Genomic DNA, 14,907 nt, shown 5'->3' on the forward strand with positions numbered 1-14,907 from the left:
CACCAACCAATCAATCGTAGAGTAAGTATCCGAATGACGGTCTACAAACTCTTTTGGCAGTAATTTCCAAGAATATCGTTGACTGAAAGTGCGCTTGGAGCGGTCGTCTTTAAAGCTTAGCAGTATTTTTTGACTTTCAAGAAATGATAAATTCAGGGATTTTCTTTCTAAAGCAAAAATATACAAAAATATGGTTCTTTGAGGAGCTCGCTCTACATCTACTCAATTGTATCAGTGATACATGAGATCCTGATAATAGTTTTGAGCTCTTATGACTGGTTGCCAAGTAACTAAGACTTCTTCGAATGTCCGGAAATCACCGAAATATTTCCCGCAGGCATATGTGATAAGAGAAAAACAATAATCGGCTCAAAAACCCAAATAAGTTTGAAATCAAACTCGATTGAACCCGATCTTTAAATATAAAAACCTTACGTGACTAGCACACTATGGACACATTCAGTCAATGTGCGGTCTTTATTGATCGGCCAGTTCAACCTAGCACACATCCATAGATTGTTACTCAAACCACGCGCATCAGTAACAAATTATGGTTGGCAAAAGCAGAGCAAAGAGGTTGATATACGTGAATATATCGGTTGAGCCATGATTACGAAATGACCAAACCTTTTGCTAAATATCTAAAAATTTCAAGATTTTGTGTATAATACAAAAAAAAAAAGCAAAAAAAATACTATCTACAGTATCTGGGGGATTGCACTGGGAAACTAAAAAACAAAATATCACAATCCTTATACGAGGAGCAATCTCACCTATACTTTATTCAAAATAATATATTTCTATCACAGTAAAACTAGATTTTCAGAAGTCATGAACTCCCAAAAGGATGCAATTTTTATCTAAATACTTTCCGTGCGGTCAAAAGTAATCAGCCAACTTTGGAAGTCTAATGACCAATTAGGGGACAAAGTACAAAATCTTCCAAGCAATTTTTAAGATATTTAAAGAATTCAAAATGAAGCAACTTCAAGACGCTGGGTATTTAGAAATTTCAAACCCTCGTTTAATATCCAACTTTTCACACTTCAGTAAAAACAACGAAAGCGCTTAAAGTTTACTCATACTTTTTTTTATTGTAATTTCAGAGGTCGCCCGGCGCATTTACATTTGGGAGACAGCTCTTCAAACGAGAATGAAGGCGTAGAAGATCCTGAGCACTATGATGATCATGTAATTGTACAGTTATCAGCGCGCGTGCAAGATGGCACACGCTGTCGTACGGGTAGCCTAGATATGTGCATACAAGGAAAATGCCAGGTGAGTAACAAAAATATATTAGAAAAAATCAGCGCCAAAAATTATGTCAGTTAAACGAGTACAACTGGCGGCCACCGTGGTGTGATGGTAGCGTGCTCCGCCTACCACACCGTATGCCCTGGGATCACACCCCGGGCAAAGCAACATCAAAATTTTAGAAATAAGGTTTTTCAATTAGAAGAAAATTTTTCTAAGCGGGGTCGCCCCTCGGCAGTGTTTGGAAAGCGCTCCGGGTGTATTTCTGCCATGAAAAGCTCTCAGTGAAAACTCATCTGCCTTGCAGATGCCGTTCGGAGTCGGCATAAAACATGTAGGTCCCGTCCGGCCGATTTGTAGGGAAAATCAAGAGGAGCACGACGCAAATTGGAAGAGAAGCTCGGCCTTAGATCTCTTCGGAGGTTATCGCGCCTTACATTTATTTTTTTTTTTTTTTAACGAGTACAACTTGTGGGTGTTGAGTTAATGAAGCAGTGAAAAAAATTTAATTAAATAAAAGCTTCTGCCGTTATTTGGCAGGCACGAGAAAAAAAGGACAAATGAGCGTCTAGAGAGCTTAAGATATTTTAAGCTATGTTTAACTGTGACTACGATGACGTGATAGCATGCATTCGTAATAAATATACTAAAGTTTTTTCGCATGCATATATTTTTATTAGTTGTTAGGCTTAAAGGAATTACCCAGACAGCCAAAAATACAAATGAAATCACGTAAAATATTCTTGCATATGTTGCTGTTTAGCATAAATATACGAGTAATTACTTATGGTATTATATTCAGCTTTACACACATGGAAACGTGCCACATTGCGTAATCTTGAAAGATTTTTTCTTGCGTTTTTTGTACGGTAATAAAACACATTTAATACGAGCTTACATCATTTTCTGTGTTTACTGCCACAAATCGGCAGTAAATAGAAATATCTTATTACGAAAAGAAATGGGACCGCCGATTGTGATTATTATACTCAGCTGAGCACCTTCCACACCAAAAGGAGTTACCAATGTGTTCTACGCCGATGACTGCACTATAATTTTAACAGGGACCACCAACTAATGAGCTTTGGTGTGACCTAACAGCTATCTCCTTAGTATTTCCAGGATTTTCACCTCTCGAAATAGGCACTATCACCTACAAATCTTCGGCAACCTTATTTTCTACGTGGACGTTGCAAAGATCTGCCAGATTGGACAAGGAAACTACGCCAAGGATTCGTCTGTCGCGTAGATTTCTCTGACAGTACCTGTAGGGTTACAAAAAGGACCTGCCTGTCACAACCCGTAGGGGTACAAAGGGACCAGTCTTTCACTACCCGTTCGGGCTACAGGTACAAATGGTCTCAAAATGGGATGTGTTCAAATCAAGGGACCACTCCAAACCGCACAAAGATATAAAAACTGGCTATTGTCGCATATTCCTTTGCGCCCCATTTCGGATTCAGCCAGACTATAGACATTTTTTACAGGGTGCATAAGAATCTGCGGATACCATCTATTTTATATAGCGCAGATTGGCCTCCGTTTCCGCAGGGTATGGGTTCGGTAAATGGTCGATTAAAAAGTCTTGCATAAGGTTTCAAGGTAAAATAAGCATTACGTCTATGCTTAGTCCTCCCAGCATCTTTTCTCGCAAGGTCGCTGGTGGCGCAGTTCCTGGTACGCCACTGTAACACGCCCATAAATTTTAAGGTTATATTAATGTGTCCGCCATCTCACTGCTCATAACTCCGCTTTGAGGCACTCTTTGTGCTAGTTGTCAGTGGACAGAGTATTTACCGGTTTAGTGATAACAAGTGAAGTGAGGTCTGCCCAGCTCTAGATTTGGTATTAGAATTTGTATTTAAATCCATAAATGTACCCACGAGTATAGGGAAAAGTAGGTCAGCTGAGACATAGCCCCTAATATCCCAGTAAGGCTAATTACAACCAGGGCGCGCCAGGTATCTGGAGGCCACCGTAATAGGGCAACGTAGTTCCATTCATCTTCGAAACCGTTTATCGTGTTGTCCTCTCTAAATCCACCATATTCGATAAAGGAAAGCATGGAACACCTTATATAGGGAGTGACTCTTCGTCATGTATAGTCGGTCTTGGGCTACAGAGTAGCCCCTGCTCCATCAAAAAATTTGCCCTGAATGAAAGACGAAACCCGTTAACGGTGGGAGTATGGAGTGCAAGGGAAATCACCACGAGAAGGCTCCACCCCAGCATGGGTGGGAGGGTGCAAGCATTTAAAAGTCGACGTTTTGGGATAACGCCAGTGAGTGCAAGGCGAGATATCCCCATCAAAGACACTTAAAATAATAAAAAGTATCTTTGATTTGAATGGCGGATCAAATCAAAAATCAAAAGTAGTTTAGATTCTGCTGAAGAATCACTTGAAATCGGGATTCCTCTTATATACTAAAAAAATTGGTTGTTTTTAATTTGTTTTGAAAATCTCTATTAACCTAAAGTATAATGAATAATATAAGAGACTAGCTGCTATTTTCTACACGCCTTAAACTATGCATCGAAATATTGTCGTTAAATATACTTACTGTATATGGAAGTTTGTTTATATTTTTATCATATTGAAATAAATTATTATCTATTAAAAAGACAATATTTTCTTCACAATTTTTATTTCATCATTTCCTCATCTCTCTTTTTAGCGCGTTGGCTGCGATTTAAAAACCGGTTCAACGAAAAAAATCGACAGTTGTGGAGTTTGTGGTGGCGATAGCACCACCTGTTCGCAACCACTTTACAATTGGGATACAACAGCAACAACACAATATTCGGTGACATGTGGTGTAGGTAAGTTGGAGTGTAAACAATTATATATGTATGTATGTACAACTACGTTTCCACTGTCATTTAATATTCACAAATGCACAAAAGCTCTTGTAATACATCCTTGAAACAATGAGCTCAAATGTTTTTGTAACACAAACGCAAATAATTTGATATAACAATAAAAATAAATAAACTCAAGGCCACCGTGGTGTGATGGTAGCGTGCTCCGCCTACCACACCGTATGCCCTGGGTTCGCACCCGGGCAAAGCAACATCAAAATTTTAGAAATAAGGTTTTTAAATTAGAAGAAAACTTTTCTAAGCGGGGTCGCCCCTCCGCAGTGTTTGGCTAGCGCGCCGGGTGTATTTCTGCCATGAAAAGCTCTCAGTGAAAACTCATCTGCCTTGCAGATGTCGTTCGGAGTCGGCATAAAACATGTAGGTCCCGTCCGGCCAATTTGTAGGGAAAATCAAAAGGAGCACGGCGCAAATTGGACGAGAAGCTCGGCCTTAGATCTCTTCGGAGGTTATCGCGCCTTACATACATTTTTTTTTTTTTAACACAATGCATTTCTCACAGCAAGGGTAGCAAGGGCAATTCTGAGTAGCGAAATTACTCTTGGTAGATAGGCAGGGTACGGCATTGTTGAATGTGACAGGAAGCTAACCTATTTTTGACAGCTTTGCTGTTGTGCTGCCACATGTTATTGTTTACACTGCGGGGAGACAATTACGACACGCTCTCTGTTTAACCAGCGAACGACTTGTGCCAATATATGGGTTGCGTGTTTCGGTTGAACTTACACGTTCGTGTTAATGGGTGATTCCATGAAAACGCACCACATTCGATTTCGAGAATTTTCAGCAGTGCGATTTATTTGTTAGTTAGAAATAGTTAAGCGTAGAATATTGGTTCATCCAGCGAGTCATGTGTGACCACATGGTTGTGTTTATCTGAGCCCAATTGATTTGATGAGACAGGCTCAGTGAGTGAGCATAAATCATGTAAGAGCAAAAACAAAAAAGTTAATTAAAAAATAAGCAAAAGAAACAGTAAATGCAGCAAAAGAAAGAAGAAAACTTTATACAAAAGGGGGAAAATTAAGAAAACCGTAGAAAAGTGAAAAGAAGAATTAACAAAAGAAGTAGAAGGATAGTAATAAAGAACAATGAAGAAAAGAAAATATAAATGGAATCACTGTTAAAATGATTATTACAGCTATGGCTCTATCTTAGCGAAAAAAAAATATTTGAGCAAACTCAACGCCATTCGTAAGAGAAAGACTTCTTCTTTAAGATGCTATGTGTGCTTTTAAAAAAAAAATCTGTCGTTTATATATAACCTCAAAAATAGGCAAAAACGGTGTTTTTTGCACATTTAGGTTAGGATATCTCAAAATCCTGAAGTGATAGAGAGTTTCTTATAACTGGCAGTGATGCGCATCCGTTGATACCACTTTCGACTATATCCGACCAATTTTCGACATGAACAATAAATGGCCTAAAAAGTCTTAAACGAGTAGAAAATATAGTAACGCGCCGGGCGCCGCCGCCGCCGCCGCCGCGCCTATAAATTTAACATTCGGCGGCGGCGTGTGAAAAACGACAAAAATCGGCGGCGGCGTATATCTCTACTGTGTAGATAATGTTCCGGCGACATAAGAAGACATCCCGTGGCAGTTCTGAGCGCGGTTTTTTGACAGTTCCCTCCAGTGTGTTTTTTAAGGCTCGGCAATAGTAGCTATGAGCGTTTGTTACTATATTACAGATTTGGTTATGGATATGAACTATAGGTGCATCATCACATCCACGTCGATGGCACTACGCTACCGACTCTCCTACACCCCAAAATCGTGGGTGTGCCGTTTGATCAGGATCTACATTTTGGTGAGCACGCAGCCGCAATTGTTCCGAGAATTCAGAGCCGTAACAAAATCCTCAAATCCCTCGCTGGCAGTTCCTGGGTAAAAGATAAAGAAACGCCCATGACTACATACAAAGCAATTAGCCAGCCGATTACGTGCTACGCGTCACCCATATGGTCGCCAAGCCAAAAAATTACCCACTGGAAGAAGCTACAGGCCTGCCAAAATACTGCTCTCAGATTTGAATTCAGCGCATCGAAAACCTTTAGGAAAGTATGGTATGGTTTATGGTCAAAAAAATCGGTCTCATTTTGTCGGCCTGTGTTATTAGCACTTTACTTATTGCAGGAATTCATTGAAATTGAAGCCCTCGCTGACCTTTTTTAATGCAGTTGATAAGGCGTATGATTTTCCGAAAGGGTGGTAAATTGAGGTGTATTGGAACGATGTTCCGTCATCTCTGACCTAATTTGATTTGGAAACAAACCGGTGTCGACGTTGAGCCATCTTCAGTGTAATTTTTCGTTATGATCTGTTGTTTTGTCTTATGTTTATAGTTTGTTTGTTCATTCGCAACGAAAAAGGGAACCTTACAAAAACAAATCTACATAACACATAAATTAATATAGAGACAGAATGTCTCAATTGTGTTGTAAGTGTAAAAATGATATAAACTAAAATAAGCAAGAAAATAAAAACAAACTGCTGTTTCACCGTGTGATTCTCGGTTCGAATCTCGGTTAAACCTCTGATAACATTACGAAATTGCCTGATGATGATTATGTGGCGGTTTTAGAAATGGCATCGTCGCAATATGCCAGTAAATATATTTTTTTTTGTTGTCTTAAAAGAAACAAAATAATATTCAACTATTATAAGCCGGTGTTAAGCTCATGAATTCTTAAATATTAGGCATAAATTGAACACACCGTTAAACAAACAAACATGGATGATTTTCACTGATCAACTTGTATGGTTAGTTGATGCAGGTAGAAGTCAGTAATTTCAGTTGTTTGTCGTTTTGTGTGTGTTTGTTGATTTGGTTCATTGTCACTGTTTTTTGTTTGTTTGATGCGTGTTTGTCTTGTTATACCTGCGTGATAATTTTTTTTCGGTTTTAACAAGTTTTAAAGGTTCAAATATTGGGTTTGCCTGTTCTCTTATTATTGTATATTTCCATATCTTCGAGTACGTTTAGTTCTCGAATTTTCTCTTGTATTTGCAGCAACTTGACTGTTTTATTGATGTTTGGATTCCATATTTTCTTGTTGTAATATTTATTGTATTCTCAGTACCTCGTTCTTACTTGTCGTCCTGTTTTTCCTACACAAAAAAGATCAAACGACTAAAAATAGTGACATCTACCTTACTCATCTAACAACACAAGTTGATCTGTGAAAACCATCCCGTTTCTGAATGAACACATAACACACACATATACAAACTCAAACATACAATTTTACAATATCTGCACATGCACCTACGAACTATAAATATATAAGGCGAACCGCAGCAACAGCTCAGACGAAACATTACACTGAAAATGGCAGAATGCCGATATCGGCTTTTCGCCATATACATCTTTAGCTAAAATATTGCAACAAATTAGCCATATTTGCACAAATGTGCACATATGTTTTATATAGCCACATTTGCTGCATTACATAAAATTGCGTTTCCATGACAGCAAATGTGCTACAAAAAAAAAATGAAATTAACTTGAATCGTTTTTCGAGTGTGAAAACAAAATTAAAATAATTGGGGAGGGGTGTGTAAATTATCGCCCACTGCATTGTTACGCATTTCGTCGTGTTTTGCTTATCCAGGCGAAAGGCAAGATACGTACTAAACCTTTAAAAAAATCAAATCCCTGGTCCGATACCAGGATAAAAGCTTTTCTTCGGGTTTCCATGAAGCTATCCACATATCGGCTACATGATTTCGAAGTTTATGGGTTGATTAAAATTTATTAGAAGATGAGTAGATAAACGGACACAAACTTAGAGAGTATGCGTTCTAAATCGGGTTCGTTGCATTTGACCTGGCAACACGATTAGAAAAAACTTTCATGCAAATTTGAATACATTTATATCTGTTCATGTTTTACACTTATTTCCTACTATTTTTTCATCGAAATTGTGGTGAAATCCTCCCGCTGAAGGCTTGTTTGGACGTTTGGTTCGCAGCGAACAAACACACAAACTTTTTTTCTTGGGAAAAATGTGACTACTGTTTAAATTTGGTAATTAAAACTAGTCAAATATATTTTTTTACAGAAGAAAAGCCAATAAGTATTTAAAAATTTAACTGCCTGTTTAAGCTATTATAGATTTCTTCACATTATGTATATTGCAAATGACCACCCCAAATAGCTTAGCTTTAAGATGTAAAAACTCGTTTTCAAATCGCAGTTTTCTATGAGGAGTTATTACATAAAAGACGTAGTTACCCACTTTAGTTTACAAGGTGCCTGTCATTAACTATTTAAATAGCTCATCTTTCATTTCTACGCAATCAAATTTACTAACGGGTTGACCTTACAAATATTGTGGCCCTTCACATTTACCATAAAAACTTTTGCACCCAACTACTTTAGTGCGGTACAATAATGCGATTTTAATTGTCGTGGATAAGTGAAATATGCTGGAAATTTTAAAAATTAATATTGCTATGGCTGCGCACAACAAATTAACGTAATTAAATGTGTGCTTAAATAGCAGTAAAATATCATTAATGCCATAACTGGCGATGTGGGATGCTGTGTCTGGCTGGTAGTGATTTTATTGTATGCCCTCACTAAGCGGCTCTTAAGCTTTCATTTGCATGACTAATTGTGTGTATGATTTGTTTACGGGACCACCGTATAAGAGGCCGTCGGCTTTCAGAAAAGCTTGGACCGAAATGTTTTTGCCATGACAGCTTATATAAGTATTTGCTGAGGACTAAGGTCACCCCGACTAAAAACCTCCTCTAATTGCAGCTTAAGTTTTGAGTAATAATAAATTAAATGCTCACTCTGGTCCTAGAAATATTTCTTTATACATTATTTAGCGTGACATGAAAGAAAAACTTTATTTTCATTAAAGGTATAAGATGTACTTATACTGCAACCAAAAATGTGCTCAATGCGTCCCTGGAAATATCGTATTTGACTTGCGATTATTTCTGAGTTCGTTCAATGAGAACACAACAAATGAAATATCAACCAAGTAGCAAATTTTTATTTAAACAAAAAAAAAAAAAAGAAAAGAAATACTCACTTATATGGCGCTTAACCGTTTAAACGGTTATGACTGTCTAACAAGTTGCGCCAGTCGCTCATCCTCGCTGCCAACCGGCGCCAATTGGTCACACCATGGGAGTTTAAAACGTTTTCCACTTGGTCCTTCCAGCGAAGTTGGGGCCGCCCTCTACCTCTGCTTCATCTTTCCTTCGCATAACTTGGCCTAGCCAGCGCAGCCGCTGCGTTTTAATTCGCTGGTCTATGTTGATGTCTGCGTAAAGCTCGTGCAGCTCATCATTAAATCTCCTTCGGTAAACGCCATCGCCAACGCGTAGAGGTCTCTAAATCTTTCGAAGAACTGTTCTCTCGAACACTTCCAAAGCCGCTTCATCTGATGTTGTCGTCGTCCATGCTTCTGCACCATATAGCACGACGGGTACGAAAACTGACTTGTAGAGCATGATTTTCGTTTACCGAGAGAGGACTTTACTTTTCAATTGCCTACCTAGTTCAAAGTAGCATTTATTGGCAAGAGTAATTCTTAGCAGGATTTAAGAGCTGATGTTGTTATTAGCGTTGATGCTGGTTCCCAAATAAACGGAGTTTTTTACTATTTCGAAATTATGGTTGCCAACAGTAACGTGGTTGCCAAGGCGCATATCTCTTTGCTCGATGACAGCAGATACTTTGTTATTTACCATCAAACCGATCTCTACCGCTTCTTTTTCCAGTTTGGAGTACGCAGAACTAACGGCGCGGGTTGTCAGGCCGATGATATCATTGCCATCAGCATATGCCAGCAATACTACCTACTATAAAAAAGATATGTTTAGGATCACTACCACAATCACGAGACACTGGCCGCTTGGTCTGCATTCTGAGAGACAGCATTTCTGATTTCAAATATATATAAATGTGTATAAAAATGCACTATGTGGGGTATGTGCACACGGGAGATAAGGGGGAAGCAGTTCACTGCGAAAGAAATAAAACAATGCGATAACTTTCGGTTTGTATATATATAAATATAAACTTTATTAATATTAATGTTTATTATTTAAGTCTTTGTTTCAGCGATTTGGGATTTAACACTTTTATTTATTTAGTAGGTATGTATCTTTGACGCGATTTTAGGTTCATTTAATTTTAGAGGCGTCAATATAGTTAGGCTGATGGCGAACAACTAACTTAAATGCATTCAGTTGGACCGCTTACTTTTTAACTTAAGGAGAGAGAAAAACGGTAAGTATATAAATAGGTAAATAGGAAAATATGTATGCATTTCTTAAATCTGCATATTTTAGGCAAACGGTAGCTTACTAAATCGATACAGGGTGAATGTAAAATATGAGTATGAGTATGAGTATGTGATTTTATACAATTAAATATTTCTGAATGGTAAGTATTTCAAGTAAGGGTAAGTATTTCTGAAATGTCTATACATAATTAAAAAGGGTAGGTATATATTACAAATTTAAGGTAAGTATTAAAATGTAAGTATTATATATATTAATATTGTGTGTGTGTATATGTATATTCGACTCAAGTCTTCAACAAAATGTTAAAAAAGAGATACAAAGTTTAATATAATGAATTTAGTTTAAGACATGATGGATCTTTCTACTTTGCCGGTAAAAGTACAACTCAACTCTCTCGCTTCTTGTTCGTCTCTTTTGCTGCCACCAGTTAGCTTCGTTCGCTGCTAACTATCAGAAAGAGAAGAGTACATCCGTATTGGGTCCCAGGGTATAAGGTAATAGATTTCGCGATTTGTTGGGACTATTCAAAGATTATTTTCTGGACGGTCTCGATACTGTTTTCAAGATCATATATTGGTATATGGCAATAGTTTTATGTTGTAGAAGTGGGGATAGGACACCACCCTGTGGCATCCTTTGTTTAATTCTTCTTGGTTTGTATGTTATGTTCCGGAATTTCACCGATGCTATGTTCCTGAATTTCACCGATGCTTGCCGACCAGACAGATAATTTGCGGCCCACCTTTAGATACTTGGGGGAAAGGGTGACCCTAACAGGTCTTGCAGTAACGTGCCGTGGTTGACCGTATAAAAAGCTTTTGACAGGTCTAGCGCAACGAGTACTGTCCTATGGTGGGGGTTTTGGTTTAATGCGCAATGATTGGCAAGACGCAAATTTGCATTGAAGTAGGGAAGCAGAATGGCTTCAAGTGTCTTGGCTACTGGCGATAGGAGAGATATCGGACGATAAGAATCTCCTATGTTATGTGGTTTCCCAGGATTAATAACGGAATCACCTCGGCCATTTGTCGGGGATGACAAAGGTGGATGGGGATAAGTTGAAGACATGCATTAGATAAATAAATCCCTCTTTGCCTAGGCTTTTAAGCATCGGCATGGCTATGCCGTCTAGGCCCAGACGGTTTATATGGTTTAGGCGATGGCATCTTCAACCTCTTTGGCGATGATGCTAATTGGGGACGCGCTGTATTTATGCCTGCGTGCGCGTCTGTTGGCCCGCCGTCTGACTTTGTCAACCGTAGAATGCATTATATATTGTCGGCAAAAAGCGCTCGCGGATTTTTCCGCATCCGACGGCACTTTATCGCCAAAGGCGATGGAGATTTTGTCATTGTGCTTAGTCGGGTTCGATAGGGATTTTACGGTGGACCAAAGCTTACCTACACCGGCAGAGAGGTTAAAATTCTTTAAGTGCTCCTCCCATTTCGCCCGCTTGTGTTCATGTACAAGTAATCTGATGCGTTGGTTTATATTCCTTATTTGGCGGTCGCCGGGGTCGTGCTGTCTTATGAGGCCACATTCTCTAGCTAGAGTTGCGGCTTCCGCCGGAAAATGTTGCCGGAAAGCATGCTCCCCTTGACGGGCATCAGTTGGGATAGGGAGGGCAGCTTCCCAAAACTCGGGATTTTTCCCTACCAAGGGCTGTCATTTTAGTGTAAATCCATTTAATTTGTCAGCCCACTTAAGCTGTAAGTGTTGTTAGTCAAAATTTAGTGCACTGCTCCAAACTCTGGTTTTGTAGTAGTGTACGATGGAATATTACCAAATTGAAAACAGACAAAACTAATTAATAAAGCTAATATGTACTTTTAATTAAAAATACGTTCATTGTACACATGCCAACTTGGTAACACACTTAGCAAATACATATGGGCAAGTCCTTGGTTACGTACACGACAATCGCACTCATTTCAACCTGCATAAAAGAGAACATAAGCAGCGGACTGAGCGGATATTACAATATAAGTACATTTATATGACCATATATGATGAGGTTCGGATTTAAGATTTTACATTCCTTAAATGAGAGACAGAAGGTGAAATAAAGACCCAATGCCCGTAACCGAAAATCTGATATATCCTTTTAAAACGCTGGATATAACCTTAAGTACGGTTACGAACGCGACAATTTTTTGCTCAATGAATTACACTAAATGACATAGAAAATATTTTCTTTACGAGACATCAAGTTTTATGTCTAGTAGAGTAAACAAAATCTGCATACCTGGAATTTCGAATACGCTCTCAAAGTCCTGGCTAAGACCCTAAAACCCCCTTTTCATAACCGGACGCGACAATTTTTCTCAATGAATTACAAATGACATTGAAAATATATTCTTTGGGAGAAACTCACGAATATAATAAATCCATTGAAATTTGGATAAATACTCCCATTTAACTATTTCTAGTCGACAAATATATATATATATGTATATATTTTTTTTTTAAGCAGATAAGATTCACAAGAAAAATGCGAGCTACTTACTTTGTACTGTTTTCTTTTGTCTTCATATGAAATTGTTGAATACACCAATAAAACTTACATTAATCTTTTAAATTCATTTCTTGATAAAATCACAACTGATTTTAGATTTTCCTTAGATAATCCTTTGTATGTGTAAATTAAAAGGGAGATACAACAATTTAAAATTTTGTCATATTTTGTAAGATTTCTCTAACATCTCCAAGAATTAATTAACAAAATGCCCTCTTTCTGACAACATATAAGTTTTGTTCGTTGGCTAAAGAGAAATAAAGTTATAGGCCAATATATGGATCAACTAATGGAAGAGAGGTAATGGACTTGATAAAGTTTAGACACCAATAAGAATTTTATCCGAAGTTTCCGGAAAAAGTTTAGTACACAGACCTATTTAACATCTGAAAGCTTTTTTAATTTCAAGTCGACGTTTTCTTACTAGGAAAATAATGAGAATAAGGGAAGGATCAATTTATAGAACCTCCGTTTTCCAAAGTTTTTTTACTGCTAAATAAAAGTATAGACAAAATTGTATTAAAAGAAAAATTATAGATCTGTGTTTAACAGCGCACAATATAAAGAAAAGACGTCATATTTTATTACTAAAACATTCAAATTTGCCAAACCGATGAAGCTTGTCTTTGAAATCATGTATCTCTGTGCAGGATGAGGGGAAAGAATAAACTATTTGATTTCCAAATCATACACATATTTGACCTTTAATACCAAGTGATAGAAATAAAGTCTGACCACTTTTGATTTTCGGTTTGTAGTTGACTTTATTTGGGAATTGCCCGCATATAAATAAACAAACAATTGCAAAGAAATTTTGTTTTTAAAAAGTATAGCAAAATGCGTCATTTCATTTCGCTAGAATATTAATAAATACGTTTGATTTCTTAATTTGTTTGTTCATTTGTTCAGCTAATTAAAAAAAAAAAAACAAAAAACAAGTAAGGAAGGCTAAGTTCGGGTATAACCGAACATTACATACTCAGTTGAGAGCTATGGAGACACAATAAGGGAAAATCACCATGTAGGAAAATGAACCTAGGGTAACCCTGGAAGGTATTTGTATGACATGTGTATCAAATGGAAGGTGTTAATGAGTATTTTAAAAGGGAGTGGGCCATAGTTCTATAGGTGGACGACATTTAAGGATATCGCCATAAAGGTGGACCAGGGCTGACTCTAGAATTTGTTTCTACGATATGGGTATCAAATGTAAGGTGTTAATGAGTATTTTAAAAGGGAGTGGGCCTTAGTAGTATAGGTGGATTCCTTTTCGAGATATCGCCATAAAGGTGGACCAGGGGTGACTCTAGAATTTGTTTCTACGATATGGGTATCAAATGAAAGGTGTTAATGAGTATTTTAAAAGGGAGTGGGCCTTAGTTCTATAGGTGGATTCCTTTTCGAGATATCGCCATAAAGGTGGACCAGGGGTGACTCTAGAATTTGTTTCTACGATATAGGTATCAAATGAAAGGTGCTAATGAGTATTTTAAAAGGGAGTGGGCCTTAGTTCTATAGGTGGATTCCTTTTCGAGATATCGCCATAAAGGCGCACCAGGGGTGACTCTAGAATTTGTTTGTATTATATGGGTATCAAATGAAAGGTGTTAATGAGTATTTTAAAAGGGGTGGGCCTTAGTTCTATTGGTGGACGCCTTTTCGAGATATCTCCATAAAGGTGGACCAGGGGTGACTTTAGAATTTGTTTGTACGATAAGGGTATCAAATGAAAGGTGTTAATGAGTATTTTAAAAAGGGGGGGCCTTAGTTCTATTGGTGGACGCCTTTTCCAGATATCTCCATAAAGGTGGACCAGGGGGACTCTAGAATTTGTTTCTACGATATGGGTATCAAAAGAAAGGTGTTAATGAGTATTTTAAAAGGGAGTGGGCCTTAGTTGTATTGGTGGACGTCTTTTCGAGATATCGCCATAAAGGTGGACCAGGGGTGACTCTAGAATGCATTTGTACAATATGGGTATCAAAAGAAAGG

The 14,907-nt window shown here is 37.8% G+C and overlaps 2 protein-coding genes across 13 annotated transcripts in view; one reads left to right on the plus strand and one right to left on the minus strand.

Moving 5' to 3' along the window:
• The window catches only part of LOC137239477 (ADAMTS-like protein 3), a 1,132,820-nt gene that overhangs the window by 1,028,068 nt on the left and 89,845 nt on the right, over nt 1-14,907 (plus strand). For 11 of the 12 annotated variants that reach the window (XR_010949389.1, XR_010949386.1, XR_010949388.1 and 8 more), the window contains 2 exons: nt 1,107-1,278; nt 3,930-4,074. Coding sequence is in view for 1 of the 12 variants with exons in the window: in XM_067764811.1 (XP_067620912.1) it covers nt 1,107-1,278; nt 3,930-4,074; nt 9,873-9,892 (337 nt within the window). In the remaining 11 variants the exon portion in view is untranslated. Of the gene's footprint in view, nt 1-1,106; nt 1,279-3,929; nt 4,075-9,872; nt 10,853-14,907 lie in introns of those variants that run through there. The other variant, XM_067764811.1, reaches the window with a different exon arrangement.
• LOC137239479 (uncharacterized) overlaps nt 1-14,907 on the minus strand; it is a 105,926-nt gene that overhangs the window by 36,285 nt on the left and 54,734 nt on the right. The window lies entirely within an intron of this gene.

This window comes from Eurosta solidaginis, chromosome 2, assembly GCF_040869045.1.
Source record: "Eurosta solidaginis isolate ZX-2024a chromosome 2, ASM4086904v1, whole genome shotgun sequence".
Lineage (NCBI taxonomy): Eukaryota > Metazoa > Arthropoda > Insecta > Diptera > Tephritidae > Eurosta > Eurosta solidaginis.